The sequence below is a fragment of the Pangasianodon hypophthalmus genome, chromosome 1, assembly GCF_027358585.1.
Source record: "Pangasianodon hypophthalmus isolate fPanHyp1 chromosome 1, fPanHyp1.pri, whole genome shotgun sequence".
In the NCBI taxonomy this organism is placed as follows: Eukaryota; Metazoa; Chordata; class Actinopteri; order Siluriformes; family Pangasiidae; genus Pangasianodon; species Pangasianodon hypophthalmus.
The window spans coordinates 12138624-12157435 of record NC_069710.1 but is presented as its reverse complement, the minus strand read 5'-3'; the positions used below and the strand labels follow the sequence as shown (position 1 = coordinate 12157435).

General features: G+C 40.1%; 3 protein-coding genes across 4 annotated transcripts in view; 2 read left to right on the top strand and 1 right to left on the bottom strand.

Annotated features, from left to right (window-relative positions):
• The first annotated feature begins 226 nt into the window (after positions 1 to 226).
• On the top strand, positions 227 to 8224 carry rhot2 (ras homolog family member T2). Of its 2 annotated transcripts, none has more exons than XM_026926655.3 (19): positions 227 to 454; positions 1539 to 1597; positions 1825 to 1906; positions 1996 to 2039; positions 2147 to 2200; positions 2278 to 2330; positions 2645 to 2753; positions 2847 to 2948; positions 3091 to 3189; positions 3795 to 3903; positions 4026 to 4146; positions 4243 to 4327; positions 4437 to 4582; positions 4829 to 4929; positions 5193 to 5323; positions 5403 to 5483; positions 5593 to 5715; positions 6229 to 6425; positions 7491 to 8224. In XM_026926655.3, the coding sequence occupies exons 1-19, from the start codon at positions 412 to 414 to the stop codon at positions 7606 to 7608; spliced, it is 1857 nt and encodes a 618-aa protein (XP_026782456.2). In that variant the 5' UTR covers positions 227 to 411; the 3' UTR covers positions 7609 to 8224. The 2 variants fall into 2 exon arrangements, with proteins under 2 accessions (XP_026782456.2, XP_026782455.2); XM_026926654.3 differs by having other exon boundaries at positions 229 to 454; positions 6226 to 6425.
• A 3143-nt stretch (positions 8225 to 11367) lies between these two features.
• Positions 11368 to 12792, bottom strand: LOC113534066 (histone H1.0-B). The gene has a single exon (XM_026926659.3). The coding sequence runs from the start codon at positions 12537 to 12539 to the stop codon at positions 11847 to 11849; it is 693 nt and encodes a 230-aa protein (XP_026782460.1). The 5' UTR covers positions 12540 to 12792; the 3' UTR covers positions 11368 to 11846.
• Positions 12793 to 12941: 149 nt separating this feature from the next.
• Positions 12942 to 18812, top strand: part of rhbdl1 (rhomboid, veinlet-like 1 (Drosophila)) — a 49705-nt gene continuing 43834 nt past the window's right edge. Inside the window, exon 1 of the mRNA XM_026926657.3 lies at positions 12942 to 13984. Within this exon, the coding sequence (XP_026782458.1) occupies positions 13982 to 13984 (3 nt within the window). The 5' untranslated portion in view covers positions 12942 to 13981. The remainder of the gene's footprint in view (positions 13985 to 18812) is intronic.

Sequence of the window (18812 nt, the reverse complement as noted above, 5' to 3'; positions counted from 1 at the left end):
ATTTGTGTCATTATAGTGACCTGGGACAGACAAAAATTGTGTAGATTTAAGATTTATTAGTTTTATTAATGCTATTTGTCTGTAATATGTCTGTAATATGCGCACAGGTTGTTGTGAGGACACTTTATTTGTGTTTAAAATGTAGTTCAACAGTGTGTCAAAGAACAGTTAAAGTGTAAATAGAGATTATGGTTGCAGCCGGAAGCTGAGTGAGTGATGCGGCTCTGTGACCGGAAATGGGCGTTGTGCTTCACCTGGAACCGGAAGTGAAGATGCAGTGTGTGCGTCTGTGTGTATGTGTCTCTGTGTCTCCTTGGTTGGAATGGGAATGGGTCAGAGAGGAATACAACGCGTAGTTTAACTCCTTCAAACACATAAGTATTGTTTAATCCCACTGCGAGGAATAAATGAATGAAAATGAAACGCGACGTCCGGATTCTGCTGTTAGGGGAACGTAAGTAGCTTGTTTATTCGCTAACGTCTACACCTGGGCTAGTTAGCTCCCTAGCTATTACTATTTTATTATTTTTAATAAAATAAGTTGGTATTTAATATGACCAAATGCTACTATGCAGCAGGGGTTAGCAACCGAGCTAATTTACTAATCAGTTACTTTGTTAGCTAGCGGTTAAAAATGAACGAACTTGAATTCAACTTAGCGGCTCAATCCCAATTACATCCGCGCTCCCTATGCAGGTGCACTACATGACGTCTGAAATAGTGCCGTATGCTCCCTGCGTAGTGCACTTCATATCCAAAACGGATGGATTTGGATGAATTTGGACAGAGCTGGAGACTTAGATTTGTCGGTGTTTTTGTTTGTTTGGCCTCGAACGAATATAATTTTTTATTTTATTTTTTTTTAGTTTATAGATTTTGACATCATTATTTGTATCCTTTAACAGCAATTAAACTGACATTTTGGAGGCTTTTTTTTTTTTTTTTTTAAAGCTAACGTCTAACTAGCTTGCAGGCTGAAGCTGTCAAAAAATACACCTACTTTTACTGTAGCTTGTTTATTTATTTATTCATCTATCTCTCTATCTATCCTCTAACATTTGTACTTTTTTGCCCTAACAAAGCTAAGAAATCGAGCCTCACCTAGTGCTGAAGCCGCGTACTACCGTACTGACTAGTAGGCTAACCCGTTAACTTGTACACTATTTTCACACACTAGTTAGTACAGTAGTATGCGGCTTCAACACTAGCCTGTGGTTGAATCCCAAACGGCGCACTCTGTACTAAATAGCACTCTAGCTAGTGTACAGAAACGGTTAGTTCTCACCACATGTAGTGCACTCGATAGGAAATAGGTAGCCGTTTGGGCTGCAGCCTACCTGGGGCGTTTTCTTTAGTTTGCAGTCTGTTCAGAAGTGTTTGTTTAAAGGTTATTGGTAAAGAAGGCGTGCACTCTTATCACTATGAGCGCTCATTCATTTTATTTACTTTTATACACTTTTTTAATAGGGTAATAATAATAAAACTGATTCAGGAAATCATGGTTGGTTGGTTTTATTTTAATTCTCTCTTTCCTCTAGCCAAAGTGGGGAAGACGTCTCTTATCATGTCCCTGGTAGGAGAAGAGTTCCCTGAGGAGGTGAGCTGTGTGTCCTGTGTGTGTGTGTGTGTGTGTGTGTGTGTGGTTGGTTGGTTAATCCAGACTTGACAAAAAGTAAGCAAACCAAGACCGCGACTCATAACTGTAGTGTCCTCAGTGGCTCGAGGGATCTAGGGCAGATGATGATTGATCCTAATAAGCAAATTTTTTGTGACACGTTGCCGCTCAGGCTTGATTGTGAATTGAATGTCTGTGTAACTGGTTAGGTTCCTCTCCGGGCCGAGGAGATCACCATACCCGCAGACGTCACACCTGAGAAAGTGCCAACACACATAGTGGACTACTCCGGTAAGCGTGTTGGATAGTATACGTGGAATTGTGTGTAAGCAGATATGAGTATGGAGTAATAGAGTAGCTCCCTGTCATGTTGTGTGCAGAGAGCGAGCAGTCAGAAGAAGTGCTGCGCAACGAGATCATTAAGGTAAAGTCTTCAGGGCGCTCCGTTGAAGTGTTTATCGCGGCAGTGTTTGTACGATTGCGCTGATTTTTCTCTTACACGAGACTAACCTTCTGCGATGTTCCGTTCAGGCTAACGTGGTGTGCGTGGTGTACGACGTCACGCGTGAGGAAACCATCGACAAGGTACCTTGCGCTCTATCACATCTTCTTTCTTTACTCCCTTCTCACACTCAAGTACACGGCGTGTTTATTTCCATCAGATCCGAACAAAATGGATTCCGCTCGTGAACGGCAAGGCTGAAAAAGGCAACAAGTAAGAACCCGCTCACACACACGTATGAATTTCACGTTTTGTCTACATAGCTGTAGTCAGCAACCTCGATCACGGTGTCCAAGATATCAACAACCAGAACCAAAAGTCCAGGGGGTGGAGCTGGATCTGATCCGACTCCTCCCATAAGCCTGAGCCCTGATCCTAACTCACACAGCGCTGTACACACTGAGCTGTCTCTCTGGCTTGACTCAGCCCTGGTAGGAGGAGCTAGATCGGCTCCGACTCCACCCACTGGACTTTTCTCATATCGCAGAGTCTTATTAATGGGAGCTGTCGCTGTCGCGTTTCCATAGGATTCCCATCATCCTAGTGGGCAACAAATCCGACCTGCGCTCCGGCAGCTCCATGGAAACCATCCTGCCAATCATGAACCAGTTCTCAGAGATCGAGACATGCGTGGAGGTGAGAACAAAAAGAGACACGCAGTTACACTTTCATGGTTATGTGTTTCAGATGCGTTTGTTGCATCAAAAAGATTTTTTCCCCCCACACTAGTGCTCGGCTAAGAACCTGAAAAACATCTCTGAGCTTTTCTACTATGCTCAGAAAGCTGTGCTGCACCCGACAGCGCCGCTCTACGATCCTGAGGACAAACAGGTATACACACACACACACACACACACACACACACCAGAAATCAACAACATGAACAACACTAAGAATAAATAACTCTACTCCAAAAACTGAAATGGTTGTTGTGTGTGTGTGTGTGTGTGTGTGTGTGTGTTTATGTTTGTAGCTTAAGCCACAGTGTGTTCGTGCCCTTAGTCGAATCTTCACCATATCCGATCAAGACAACGATCGGATCCTCAGTGATGCTGAACTCAACAGCTTTCAGGTAAGAGCGTGTGCTTTGTGATAATACACACATTAAGGAACGTCATTGTAAAGAACTTTTTTATTATTATTATTATTGTTATTATTATTATTATTAATAAACTCCTGGATTAGTGTTCTTCTTCACCACGAAGCGTTTGTCATATCGAGGTCATGTAGAGCCTTTTGTTAAAATTCCAGAAAATTCAAAAACCAAAAAGATTTTGTGTGTGTGTGTCTGAGATAAGCGAAAAGTTCAAGACTTACACACGCTGGATCATCAGATCCAGAGCCGCATCACATCACCCCGCTGCTGATTATTTTCCCAGAACAGCATTATTTCCCCTTAAACACCAGTATCACATTTTATGTGTTTTTATGTTTTGAACCGGTGGGAAACGGCAGAGTTTAAACCATGAGGCAGCAGCAGTGTGTGTTTTCTTCGGCCTGTAAAGGTTCTGGTAATAAACTGATGACTTCAGAGTTTCAGTGTTCAAAAGAGCGTTTAATGTGGTGGGATTTTAAGCACTGCCGTGATGTGGTGTCTTACACACCTGATGTAAGAAAGTGTTCAGATTCTCATTTCTGTGTGTGTGTGTGTGTGTGTGTGTGTGTGTGTGTGTGTAGAAATCCTGTTTTGGGAACCCGTTGGCTCCTCAGGCTTTAGAGGACGTGAAAACAGTCGTGTGGAAGAACACCAGCGATGGCGTGCAGGACAACGGCCTGACTCTTAACGGTAACACACACACACACACACACACACACGATACACCTAACATACACTCTCAGTTAAACTAAAACGGAATAACGAGTGAAGTTGTTCTCCCCTGTCGTTTTCTTGCCTGTGTGTGTTTCCAGGTTTCCTGTTTCTGAACACACTGTTTATTCAGAGAGGACGTCACGAGACCACGTGGACCATCCTGCGCAAGTTCGGCTACGACGACACGCTCGAGCTTACAGATGACTACCTCTATCCACCGTGAGTTCTGTTGGGTTTTTTTTTTTATCAGCGAATTTGACTTTTTCAGCAAACCGTTCATTCCGAATTTCTTTTTTTTTTTTTTTGCGTTCTCAGGCTGCGTGTGCCTGTCGGTTGTACGACAGAGCTGAACCATCTCGGTTATCAGTTCCTCCAGCGCCTCTTTGAGAAGTACGATGAGGTAATGAGCAGGGAGAAAGAAAAAAAAAACAAGCGGGCTTTTTATTGCACTTATAGTCCACGTGAGTGTTGTACTAACGTTATCGAGTTCTCTGTATGTTCTGGAGCAGGATAAGGACTCTGCTCTTTCACCAGCAGAGCTGAAGAACCTGTTTGCTGTGTTTCCCTACATGCCCTGGTCCGAGTCGGTGTACAGTAGCGTCCCCACTACAGAAGACAACTACATCTCTCTGCGTGGCTACCTCTGCCAGTGGACGTAAGTGTCTTGCAATATAGCGCACGATGCACATGCATACAGACAAAATAGCAAACAACACTAGTACAGCGGACATACTGTACAAACCACGTACCACCATGTGGAACCATGGCAACTGGCACTAAGGATGTATCGCACCACCCCGTCGTTGATTCTTTCTCTATCACAGCATGCCCCCAAGTGTTTTATTCCTCACTTCTTTATTTTGCAGTACATTCCTGATGCTTCATCATCCGTTTTTTGCAGGTTGTCAGCGTACCTGGGCGTCCACAGGTGTCTTGAGCATTTGGGATACCTCGGATATCCCATCCTGATGGAGCAGGACTCACAGACATCAGCCATCACGGGTATACACACACACACACACACACACACACACACACACACACACACACACACACACACCATTCAGCCAAGAAATGTCCACACGCCATTTCCTGTAGTGGAAAATTGACAGCATATATAGAAATAAAAGTACACTATTTTAAAGTGTGAGCGAAATGAAACAGCACAGTGCATTATGGGCATTCTATGGTCGCTACAGAAGATTTTGGTTAAACCATGGCTTTAGGTCATTAAGTAATCTCCTGTTACATTTGTAATGTCTCAGTAACCAGAGAGAAGGCGTCAGACCTGGAGAAGGGACAGACGCAGCGCTCAGTGTTCCTCTGCAAGGTGATTGGTCCACGTGGGACAGGAAAGACCGCCTTCCTGAAAGCCTTTCTTGGGCGGAGCCTCGTGGTGAGGGAACAGACTATCGTTACAGCAACATGTGAGCATTTTGAAGTGTCATTTGTAAACGTATAAAACGGCGTTTCAGGGTGACGAGTGCCACCCCGGTGTATTCTCACTCTACACGATCAACACCGTCTCCATCTCCAACCAGGAGAGATACCTCATCGTAAGTGATGCGTGCATGTAGAAAATCTGTGCCGATTCGTTCCGTTACGAAGCTCAGGATTATGTAATGATGTGCCGCTTCCTGCTTCATGTCACGCCTTTTCCTGTAGCTGGAGGAAGTGGACGTGGAAGCGGAGTTCCTGAAAGCAGCGGATGCCGCGTGTGACGTCGCCTGTCTGATGTATGACGTCAGCGATCCGGACTCGTTCAACTACTGCGCTAGTATATACAAGGTACACACACACACACACACACTTGAAGTGTTTTATTTTTCTCACACCACAGCAATTTGTCAATTTTCGATTAATTAAAAGAACTCGGTATACTTTTTTATCCATTCATAGATATATTCAGTGTTGTGTAACGTCTGTGAAACAAGTTCCTCTTATCGCTTACGTTTTAGCAGGTATAAATAGTCCCTTTTCTCTCTTGAAGTGAAGTTCCTTTGACACTGGAAACTCTTTACATGAATGTTAAATATATGTCTCCTTCACCATATCAACAAGTATACGTTTTTTGATGTTAAATAGCAACAGGTTTCCTGTGAGTGAGCTGTTGCTATAGAAACTATAACGTATTAAAATGAGCGCATTAATAAAGACCTGTGAATTGCCTTCCAGTTGGAACTGCTGATATAGAAAATTAACCTAATATCTAACTAAACCAAAACCAAACTCGAAGAGAAAATAACATGCAGCCAGTGAAGTGTGTGTGTGTGTGTGTGTGTGTGTTTCTGTCTGCAGCAGCACTACATGGCGAGCGGAGTGCCGTGCGTGGTGGTGGGATCCAAAGCCGACCTGCCCGAGGTGAAGCAGCACCACGGAATGAGTCCGGCCGAGTTCTGCTACAAACACAGACTCCCTACGCCGCTCCGCTTCACCGCGCTCAACACACACAGCAACACACACATCTACAACAAGATCGCCTGGGCCGCCATGTATCCGTACGTTCTCTCTCTCTCTCTCTCTCTCTCTCTCTCTCTCTCTCTCTCACACACACCTTGAGTATGCGCTGTTTGTTTTTCCACGTCCAAGAGCATAGCTGAGAAAATTCATCACGTGTAAAAGAAAAACCTACGCTAGTGATTCTCTAGTGTATGAAACAGTAAAAGGTGAAGAAGAAGGAGACACAAGGATGCATTCCTCCGTGGCACAAATACGCAGTGCATTTTAGCTCAGTGTGTCAGTCTGCTGGCAGCAGGATTCAGACATGTGGAGGCTATTAGACGTCCCAGCGATCTGTTTTTCAAGACGTCCCAGCGTTCAGATTTTACAAATGCCTAAGTATAAGAGGAGACTGAAACAGAAGACGCTCCCTAGTACTACATGTTAATTCCATACTAATGACCTTTCCACGTCAGCTATGTGAACGAGCTACACCTACAGAACGCCTGTGTGTACAGAAATGTGTACTTTGTGTACACTGTATGTAAATTTGTATTTCATGGCTCAGATCAAATGGAAAATTTAAAAAGGTTTGCGGTAAAACAGATTTTTTTTTTTTTTTTCCCATATTCCTGTGCACATGCCGATTAATGTCAATCAGCCGTAAATTAGCAAGCGCATTCACGGTACGTTTACGTTCACAAAACTGGCATAAAAAGCAGAGCTCACAGTGAGCTGAAACTGACAACAGTAACGCAGCTCAGCCACTGCAGCGAGTCAGCTACCATAAACACACACTCGGGAAGGGTGCCATTACTTCTGTCATAATGGAATGATTAAAAGAGCAGTAAATCATTGCCAATCAGTCAAGGTTCACGTGTCTCCTTATAGGTAAATTCACACAAACCCAAGAGCTCTCGTAGGATACCAAAGTATTTCCGAACGAACAGGAGTTTCCCAAAAAATTTGCGTAAATTTTCACACACTCTTTACAAATGAATTTGTTCATATCCTGCTTGATAAACGAGGCCCATTGTGTTTCAACAAAATGTATTAGCGATTCTTCGCTTGCTTTTATTTTTGGTACCGTGATTGACGTGTGTGATGTCATTTCCTGTCCGTAGACACCTGAACGGTTCGGACATGAACAGCACGTCCTTTTGGCTGCGTGTGACACTCGGAGCTATCAGCGCCAGCCTGCTGGGATTCGCCTTCTACAGAGCCTTCAGCAGGCACAAATAACACACACACACACACTCCAGCAACATTCTTCTACCAACTGACTCTGTTCAGCTGCTCCTTCTCAGTCTCTCTCTCTCACTCTCTCACACACACACACACGGACAGTTTCTGTGCTAATTGGTCCAACATACAGTATGTGCAGCGGGAGAATTAACCGCTCTACTAACCACACAGAACTTTGACCTCTTTATCTTTGTGTTTGACCTTTTGACCTGGGACTTTATGCCAAATGGAGCTGAGACCCACACACACACACACACACACACACACACCTCTCAGCATCAATGAGACCATGTCTGTGTGTGTGTGTGTGTGTGTGTGTGTGTGAGAGAGAGATATAGGGAGACAGATAGTTTTATTTGGCATTTATTTATAGGAAGCAGGTGGTCACTGTATTATAATGATGACTGACTGGAATGATAAAAGGTCCAAAAAAAGAATTTCCATGTTATATATATATATATATATATGAAATCTAATTATTATTTTTTAAACCGGTCTTGAAAAGAGACGCCACACTCATCTCAGGTCTCTGCGTGTCGGATCTTTAGGTGCGGTTTGCCATTTTGTATCGTCATTTTCAAAGAATAAAGAAATCCATTACAATTTGCTGATACAGATAGTACATAAGAAAAGCTTAGGAGTTTTTTTTTGTTGTTTGTTTTATATCAAATATGCTGGAATTCAGTCTCACACAAACACACACAAACTCCTGAATGGTCCGACTGGAGTCCCTTTACTTCACAGACATGTCCTCTTATGAAATTTTTAATTAAAGTGCATCAAAGCCATTATGTTCAACGAATATATTTTGTAATAAACGTTTTTTTTCCCCCTCCGCCATGTGAGCATGGAACAAGGGTTTTTGTTTTTTTTTCCATCCGCACCAACAAATGAAATTATAAAAGAAGCGACTGTTTGTCCTGCTGATGCCACATGCACACACACAGAGGCTTTTCGGCAGCAGACGAAAGAGACAAATGGCAGACAGCTGACACCAGGAATCAAGAAAATACCTCCAGCCCTAACAGGCTGTTCTAGGAATTACAACAGGAAACGAATTACACAGTATCTCATGTGTTATAAAGCACAGGTGCAATCATCAGCCCCTGATAACCGATGCACGTAGTAGTTTCACAGTTAAATATATTAGTGGTTGCTGCTGGTTGTTCAGTCTGTTCACCACTGCCACACCCATCTGCTTAAAATGTATCTAGCTCTAAAATCTGAAATCTCTCACATGGAAGAACTTATCCTGCATTCTAAAAATCACTGAAGCAAAAGTGTTAACTCATTTTTAGACAAGCATCAGATTCAGAGAATCTGCTTGCTATTTGCAACAGCTACAGTATTATTACAGGAAGTTAACACACAAAACTTGATCAAGTGTGAAATCGAGTAACCATGTGACCTCACGTGAACAATATGATCACGTGTGGGGAAAAATTAAATAAAAGCCACACGCACATAAATGAATCATGGGGAGATTTAAAAAAAAAAAAAAAACGTGAAAATAAAATCACATGTAAGCATACAAGCACAGTAATAAATGAAGCATGAAAAAATCATGCAATAAAAATAAGCAAATGATTTGAATGTGAAAAATGTCTCATGAAAAAGGAATCAAATGTGATCAGACATGCAAATAAATGATTCAAATACAAGAAATAAAAACGTGCAAATAAAAAAATCGTGAAAATTATATGAAAATGAAAAGCCACGTGAAGATGATGTGGAAATTAAAAAAAAAGTGCAAATAAAATTTTTTGTGGATTAAAAAAATCACAGAATTGTGTGGGGGGAAAAAAAACAAATGAATTGTGGGAAAAAATTCCACGTTTGCAAATAATCAAATAAATGACTCCTGGAAAAAAAAGTGATATAAATGAATCAAATAAATTTTGTGAATAAAAATAACGTGAAAATAAAAATGTGCAGATAAATGAACTGTGTGAAAATGGCATGAAATTAAAAACCTGTGCAGTAAAAGAATCGTGTGAAAATAAAAACACGTGTAAATACAGTGAGGGGAAATTGTCTTGCTGAAACAAGATTAAATTCTTCTCTAATACTGTATGGCCCGGTACATTTGCAGAGAAGCAGCCCCATAATCCCGATGCTCCCACCCCCGTGCTTCACTGTGGGTATGGTGTGCTTGGGATCATACTCACAACCCTTCCTTCTCCAAATATGACGAGCTGAATTATCGCCAAACAGTTCTGTTCTTGTTTCGTCTGATCTGAGTATATTGTTCCAGAAGAGTTCTGATTTGCCTGAATGCGTTTAGACGTGCATCTCTGTGCTTCCGTTGGAGCAGAGGAGTTTTGTGTCGGGTGTCTGGAACTTGATTTAATTTTATGCAACTTTTTTTATATAGACTGTAAACTGTATGTTTTTAATATAGTGTCAATACTTTTTCCCTATTAATTTATTTTATGCTTATAAACATACTTTTTTATATTTATAAGTACAAAGTCAAAAGATATTGTGTGTAAATTTGAAGTGGATATACAGTGTGCACTGGAAGTATATTAAATAACAAAAACAAAAGTGTCTGAATATGTATTTCCCCTCATTGTAATAAGATGTGTTGAATGCCCTGACATGCTCAGCTTGATTTGATTTTTCAATAATAAGGTGAAGATACTAATAGCAAACAAATGATCAGTGAGAGATGTTGGGTTATCCACACCCTTAAGGACTCTTTAATGAATGACTACATATGCTGAGATTTGCAAAATAATTGTAGGTCTGTTCAAAATCAGTTAAGTTGCTGTCTCATTTTAACTTCCTTAAAAAAAAGGGTTCTAGTTTGACATGTGAAAAATCATGTGAATAAATATTTTGCTGTGAAATTGCATGTAAGCTCGAGTACCACGTGACATCATGTGAACAGTGAGATCACGTGAAAAAGAATTATTTGAGGAAAAAACATCAAAAAATTAAATCATATGTGGAATTAAAAAAAACCATTCAAATAATTGGATCCTGTGAAAATATACATTAAAGCATGCCCTATATGTGAAAAATCACGTAAAAATAATAACACATGCAAATAAATGAATCATTTGAAAATAAAAAAACACGTTAATAAATGAATCATGGGAAAAAACATCAAAATAAAAACGTGCGAATAAATGAACCATGTGGAAAAATCACGTGAAAATATAAACACATTAGCGAATAAATCTATCAGGTAAGCAACTCATGGGAAAAAATGTCAAATCAAATGAACAAATGAATCCAATAAATGAATTTGTGTGGTAAACAAAACGTACTTGTGAAAATAAATCACGTGCATTACACGTGACACTCAACGTGTATTACTAACCACACGTGTAAACGTCACAGATGAATCACATGATTATTCACGTGATGGTCGCTAAAAAAATATAAAAATGTATATTATATATTATTTTTCTGATACTTGTGTGGGCGTGGTTAGCGAGGACTGTCGCCATGGCAACACTCCCAGCAACTAAACCGGTTGAATCGCAAAATGGCTCCCTATTGGCCAAATAGTGCACTACGTAGGACGCTTCATCCTTTATTTTCCTACCCTATGTAGTGCACTTGCTTAGAAAGTGAGGAACCGTTTGGGATTCAGCCTGTGCCATTCAGTCTAGTGCATTATAAATGATCAGATAAATAAATAAACAAACTGTAGGCTATATCCGGCTCATTCTCTCTGTCAGTAAGCTAAATGCAGCATCCTACTTTAGCTTCAACTATCACACACACACACGCACACACACAAGGTTTAAAAGAGGAGAAAAGTTTATTGTTGTACAGTATAAATGTGTCCGAACAAGTTATGACACTTAAATGCTAATGTAGTTTACAGACATGATGATTAGCGTTAAGACCTCGACCTCTTAAAGTCTGTATAAAGACTAATGCTCCATGTTAGAGAGCCACACAAACAATAACAACAGGCATTTATTTATTTATTAAAAAAAAAAAAAGTATGTATTTGAGTGTAGCTCCTTTCATCAGGTCCAATAGTGCAACAAGTGACGGCAGGAAGTGTTAAAAAGGGGAAAGGTCAGGTCCACACAAAGACCTACATAATAACAGGCTAACATTGATAATAATAATAATAATAATAATAATAATAATAATAAACCCAAAAAACAAATCCTCAAAAAAAAAGTCTATTTACAGGTGTGTGTGTGTGTGTGTGTGTGTGTGTTATATAATAATGAGTCCGTGTCATTAGGCTAACTTTGTTTTTAAAGTCACTTCTTCTTCGCCGCTTTCTTGGGCGCTGTCTTGGCTCTGGGCTTCTTCGCCGCTGTTTTCACCTTCTTCGGCTTGGCGGCTGTTTTCGGTTTCTTCACCGCCTTCTTGACCTTCACTGGAGACGACTTTTTCTTCTTCTTCTCCGCCGTCGTCTTTTTATTCACTTTCTTCTCGCTCGCGGCTGCTTTGGGCTTCTTGGCTTTGCTCGGAGACTTGCTAGCGGCCACTTTTTTGGGTTTGGGAGCTTTCTTGGGTTTAGCGGCTGCGGCTTTGGGCTTCTTGGCTTTGACGGCGGCTTTGGGTTTCTTCTTCGCCGCTGCTGACGCGGACGCCGACGGCTTCTGCTGCTGCTTCTGCTGCTGCTGCTTCTTCTTCGTCGCCGGCTCCTCGGCTTTGGCGAGCTTGAACGAGCCCGAGGCTCCGATGCCCTTGGTGTGGCGCAGGAAACCGGCGGCGACGAGCCTCTTGAGCGCCAGTTTAATCTGCGCGTCGGCGTTGTCGCCCACTTTGTAGTGGCTCTTCACGTACTTCTGGATGGACTGACGCGAGGCGCCGCCGCGGCTTTTATCCGCCACCACGGCTGCCTGGATCATGTCCGAGTATTTCGGGTGCGACTTCGCCTTCTTCGGAGATTTCGCCTTCTTGGTTTTCGCCGCTGCCGGTGCCGCCGCCGCCGCCGTTTCCGCCATGGCTTTACCGAGTCCTGATGCTTTTATTCGGAAGAAATAAAGAAAAACGCTTCTCGCGCTGGCAAAACTCACGAAAACAAACCGGCACGCGCAAATCAGGAACTTTTTTTTACCATCAATTAATCATAATAATAATTAATGAATAATAGTAATAATAATAATAACTGCGTCCCGTTATTAAAGTCCTATAAACGTGTGCCGCGGTTTGCAAGTGTGTGTGTGTACAAATAAGTGTGTGTGTATGAGTGAGTGTGTGTATGTTAGGCTCACGGTAGGAAGTCTAATGAAGCCTCGGCGCGGACGTGATTGAGAACACCAACGGCCAGCATGCTGAGTGAGCGTGCTTGCATGAAACGCGCGCGCTCCGGTTTGTGTTTCTTGTCGCTCGAACTCGCGCCGAATTTGCGCGGCCCGCTCCGGCACGAGCTCCCCGAACCGCCCGGGCCGAGAGAGGACACTTCAGGCTTCGCGCTCGCCCGAGCGTCCTGTCAGAGAGACGCGCGCGACAAACTTTTTTTCCCGGAAAACCGACTCGGAGTGGCGCGCGCCGCTACGCATTTTGCCGGATTCGGCCCAAATCGACCCGAAACCGTGCGAGCGAGCCTCGCGACACCGCGTGCACCGGAAAGCCGGATCATCACTGAGCACGACGAGGCGACTTCGGCTCGTGCAAAACGCCGTTTAGGCTTTTAATCGGCTGACGGATTTGCCCAACTAACACAGTCCTCGCCGCGAGTCCGCGTGACGTTGTGGCTCTTATTTAGCGTTAAACCTGCTATAAATTAAACAGGCGTGAATGAAAGTGGTGCCGAAATCACGCCGGGGGTACGCGCGTGCAAAGAGCGTGCCCTAAAAACGGACGCACGCGCCTGCTTTTTGTGCAAAACGCCTAATTTCGGGTATTAAAAATCGATGCTTTAGTATGCTGAGGCTCTCTGAGCTTGCTGCAGGAAAGTTGCCAACAGCTCAAACAGGCGTTCGGACCGAACACCGAGCCCCGGTACCGACTGCAGGTCTCAGCAACATCAACCCACCGCGCGTTAATGTTATTAATCACAACGCAAAGTGATTCACAAGGTCATTATGCGCTCGCGCTTCTGCTCTCGCGCATTCTTTTGTTCTTCATCCTGCCCACAAACCCAGCAGCTGGCTGCAAAAGCCCATCATGCACAGCTACTTCAGCGCGTGCACTTCCACCCAAATAAAAATCACCACTTTTATCCCTGTTAGAGACTTTATTTATTTTTTTAACATCTCTTTAAACGGGTTGTTTATTCTCTCTGGACTCTCTCGCTTCATGTTTTTTAAGCTGCTTGAACGCCATCTTGGCTCTGTGCGTAGCTGTAATTACTACTATACACTTCACTCACGCGCTCTCTTTTCACGCTTCTTCCATTAATCACCACTGCATTATGGAAGACCACTACTAATGTTAGCATTAAATGGTAAGTTTGATGCATATTTGAACTTTTTTTTTTTTTTTTTTTAATTTTGTGGTAGTGGATTGTCACGTGGCATTCAAAATAATAATGTTTAGTCGCCTGTGCACTTCAGGAGGCAGGTGTGTTCAGGAATTGATCATTAATTCATCTGATCATTGATCAGTGGTGATTGATTGTGCTTAGAAATAAGTTCACATTCCTGCAGAAAGTGCTACACACACACACACACACACACACACACTGTTAATTCCAGTGACTTGGCCCTTCCTGATCCTCAGTGACTGATACTCAGTGATTTCCATGTTATATGCACTGTAATAATAATCACCATGTTTCTTAGGCTTTTGCTTTTCTCCATCAGATTACTGTTTCAGCTCTGCAGTTTCAAAAAAATAATACACAAATGATTTGTCTAATAATGGCATGATGACCAAACATGTTGTGATACAAACCTATTCAGTAATATCGGTGATACCCTCGAGGTTACATCTTTCCGTACCTGTACTATGTATGTAAATCATGGAAAACTAGTTAACAGTACAACAGTGATGCTTAAAGGTTGTTCATGTGCTTCAAACTGTTCATATTTCCAAGCAAAAATACATACTAAAAGGTATAACATACAGTATGTAACCTTGTACGTAGCACCCCAGCGACATGAAAAGGTACAGTATAGCACCTATTGCACCTTTTTCATTGAAAATTTACACAGGCATGCACACTATAAGCTAGCATATCTATTAATTGTTTATAACCCGGTTACAATCCAATATAATCCAATATTTTTGCATTGTCTGGCGTAAGATCAGCTTGCAACATGCTCTCACATCACTACTGCAAATATGATATCACTCGTACCGTTTAATCACAAAACCCCTTTTCTGAGTTACAAAAGGAGTTGAGGTTATAGTAAGGTGGCGTAAGGAGTTAGTTGTAGCTTTTCTGTCATCATTTGGATGAACTCACTCTCGTTAATAACTATGAATTTTGCATGAGCTAAAATTCATAGGAATGGAACTCTAGGGCCTTCAATACAAAAGAGTGATGTATTATCCCTTATTTTTTTCCAGTGGCTGTACAACATAATTAAACATCAAGCCCCAAGGGACAACGAGTGGAAATAAAATGCATATTGACTAAAAACAGTTGCTAAGGAATAAAATATGATGGGGTGTACTGTAGAAATGGTAAAAATTATTTTATGAATTAATGAATTTGGGGGGGTGCAGTGGCTTAGTGGTTAGTACCCTTGCCTCACGCCTCCCTAGTTTGGGGCTCGATTCCTGTCACCGTCTTGTGTGTGTGGAGTTTGCATGTTCTCCCTGTGCTTTGGGGGTTTCCTCTGGGTACTCCAGTTTCTTCCCCCAGTCCAAAGACATGCACTGTAGGCTGATTGGCATCTCTAAATTGTCCATAGTGAGTGAATGGGCGTGAGTGTGTGTGTGTGTGCGCAGGTCCAGGGTGTCCCCTGCCTTGTGCCCCGGGTCACCTGGGCTAGGCTCCAGGCTCCCAGCGACCCTGTGTAGGATAAACAGTACAGAATGGATGGATGAACTTTTTTACATTTGATGTCATGGAACATCCGCAAAACAAGTTCCTGTTATCACTTGCATTATAGCAGCTATAAGCAGTCGTTTCCTCACCAGGCTTTTCCTTTTTCCTCTCGAAGTTAATAAGCCAAAAAGAACGCAGCGTCTTGTGGTACAAAGAAACCAGAATGCGCAACCTCCTCACCCTGAAGACTTTCCCTTGGCGGAAAACTCAAAGTCACAGCTTATAAAGTGCTGACACTGGAGACTCCTTCCAAAAATGTTAAATAAACGTCTTCATTTCACTATATAAACTATTACACACATTTTTATTATGTGAAGCATCTGTCATACAAGTTCCTGTGTAATACAACAACAAAATATTCTTACAGAAACACCTGCATACAACAACAACAAATATTTTATACAAATCCCTGCATACAACAAAATATTTTTTTTACAAACACCTGCCTACAACAACAAAATATTTTTATACAAACACCTGCATACAACAACAAAATATTTTATACAAATCCCTGCATACAACAACAAAATATTTTCACAAACACCTGCATACAACAAAATATTTTTATACAAACACCTGCGTACAACAACAAAAATATTTTACACAAACACCTCCATACAACAACAACAAATATTTTATACAAACACCTGTGTAAAACAACAAAATATTTTTATACAAACACCTGCGTACAACAACAAAAATATTTTACACAAACACCTGCATACAACAACAACAAATATTTTATACAAACACCTGTGTAAAACAACAAAATATTTTTATACAAATCCCTGCATACAACAAAATATTTTCACAAACACCTGCATACAACAAAATATTTTTATACAAACACCTGCGTACAACAACAAAATATTTTACACAAACAGCTACATACAACAACAACAAATATTTTATACAAACATCTGTGTAAAACAACAAAATATTTTACACAAACAGCTGCATACAACAACAACAAATATTTTATACAAACACCTGTGTAAAACAACAAAATATTTTTATACAAACACCTGCATACAACAAATATTTTTATACAAACAGCTGCATACAACAACAAAATATTTTACACAAACAGCTGCATACAACAACAAAATATTTTCATACAAACACCTGCATACAACAAATATTTTTATACAAACAGCTGCATACAACAACAAAATATTTTACACAAACACCTGCATACAACAACAAAATATTTTATACAAACACCTGCATACAACAACAAAATATTTTTATACAAACACCTGCATACAACAACAAAATATTTTACACAAACGCCTGCATACAACAACAAAATATTTTACACAAACACGTGCATACAACAACAAAATATTTTCACAAACACCTCCATACAACAACAAAATATTTTATACAAACACCTGCATACAACAACAAAATATTTTTATACAAACACCTGCATACAACAAATATTTTTATACAAACAGCTGCATACAACAACAAAATATTTTACACAAACACCTGCATACAACAACAAAATATTTTACACAAACAGCTGCATACAACAACAAAATATTTTTATACAAACACCTGCATACAACAACAAAATATTTTACACAAACGCCTGCATACAACAACAAAATATTTTACACAAACACGTGCATACAACAACAAAATATTTTCACAAACACCTGCATACAACAACAAAATATTTTACACAAACGCCTGCATACAACAACAAAATATTTTTATACAAACACGTGCATACAACAACAAAATATTTTTATACAAACACCTGCATACAACAACAAAATATTTTTATACAAACACCTGCATACAACAACAAAATATTTTACACAAACGCCTGCATACAACAACAAAATATTTTACACAAACACGTGCATACAACAACAAAATATTTTCACAAACACCTGCATACAACAACAAAATATTTTACACAAACGCCTGCATACAACAACAAAATATTTTACACAAACACGTGCATACAACAACAAAATATTTTCACAAACACCTGCATACAACAACAAAATATTTTACACAAACAGCTACATACAATAACAAAATATTTTTATACAAACGCCTGCATACAACAACAAAATATTTTACACAAACAGCTGCATACAACAACAAAATATTTTATACAAATACCTGCATACAACAAAATATTTTTATACAAACACCTGCATACAACAACAAAATATTTTACACAAACACCTGCATACCACAACAAAATATTTTATACAAACACCTGCATACAACAACAAAATATTTTACACAAACACCTGCATACAACAACAAAATATTTTACACAAACGCCTGCATACAACAACAAAATATTTTCACAAACACCTCCATACAGCAACAAAATATTTTTATACAAACACCTGCGTACAACAACAACAAATATTTTACACAAACAGCTGCATACAATAACAAAATATTTTTATACAAACACCTGCATACAACAAAATATTTTACACAAACACCTGCATACAACAACAAATATTTTACACAAACAGCTACATACAATAACAAAATATTTTTATACAAACGCCTGCATACAACAACAAAATATTTTACACAAACAGCTGCATACAACAACAAAATATTTTACACAAACGCCTGCATACAACAACAAAATATTTTACACAAACACGTGCATACAACAACAAAATATTTTCACAAACACCTGCATACAACAACAAAATATTTTTATACAAACACCTGCATACAACAACAACAAATATTTTACACAAACAGCTGCATACAATAACAAAATATTTTTATACAAACACCTGCATACAACAAAATATTTTACACAAACACCTGCATACAACAACAAATATTTTACACAAACAGCTGCATACAATAACAAAATATTTTTATACAAACACCTGCATACAACAAAATATTTTGCACAAACACCTGCATACAACAACAAAATATTTTACACAAACACGTGCATACAACAACAAAATATTTTCACAAACACCTGCGTACAACAACAAAATATTTTACAAAAACACCTGCAAAATATTTTATACAAACGCCTGCATACAACAACAACAACAACCACAACAAAATATATTATATAATCATCTTATAGACAGATAATCGTCTCCAAGAGGAAAACTGTTGTTTTAAAACAAAACTGCGGCTTTCATTTGTTGTTGTTTTTTAAATTAAGGTTTCCTTTTGGTTATTAAGGTTAATTAATGTATATAAATTAATAATTATGTCAATGCAATTTCCTCACGTAGTAAGAGAAACGCGCGCGCGCTTT

Coding starts and splice junctions, on each gene's coding strand:
- rhot2 (XM_026926654.3), top strand. CDS start 412: ATGAAAATGAAACGCGACGTCCGGATTCTGCTGTTAGGGGAAC. Junction 455..1,538: donor GATTCTGCTGTTAGGGGAAC/GTAAGTAGCTTG, acceptor TCTTTCCTCTAG/CCAAAGTGGGGAAGACGTCT. Junction 4,583..4,828: donor GGCTACCTCTGCCAGTGGAC/GTAAGTGTCTTG, acceptor CGTTTTTTGCAG/GTTGTCAGCGTACCTGGGCG.
- LOC113534066 (XM_026926659.3), bottom strand. CDS start 12,539: ATGGCGGAAACGGCGGCGGCGGCGGCACCGGCAGCGGCGAAAACCAAG.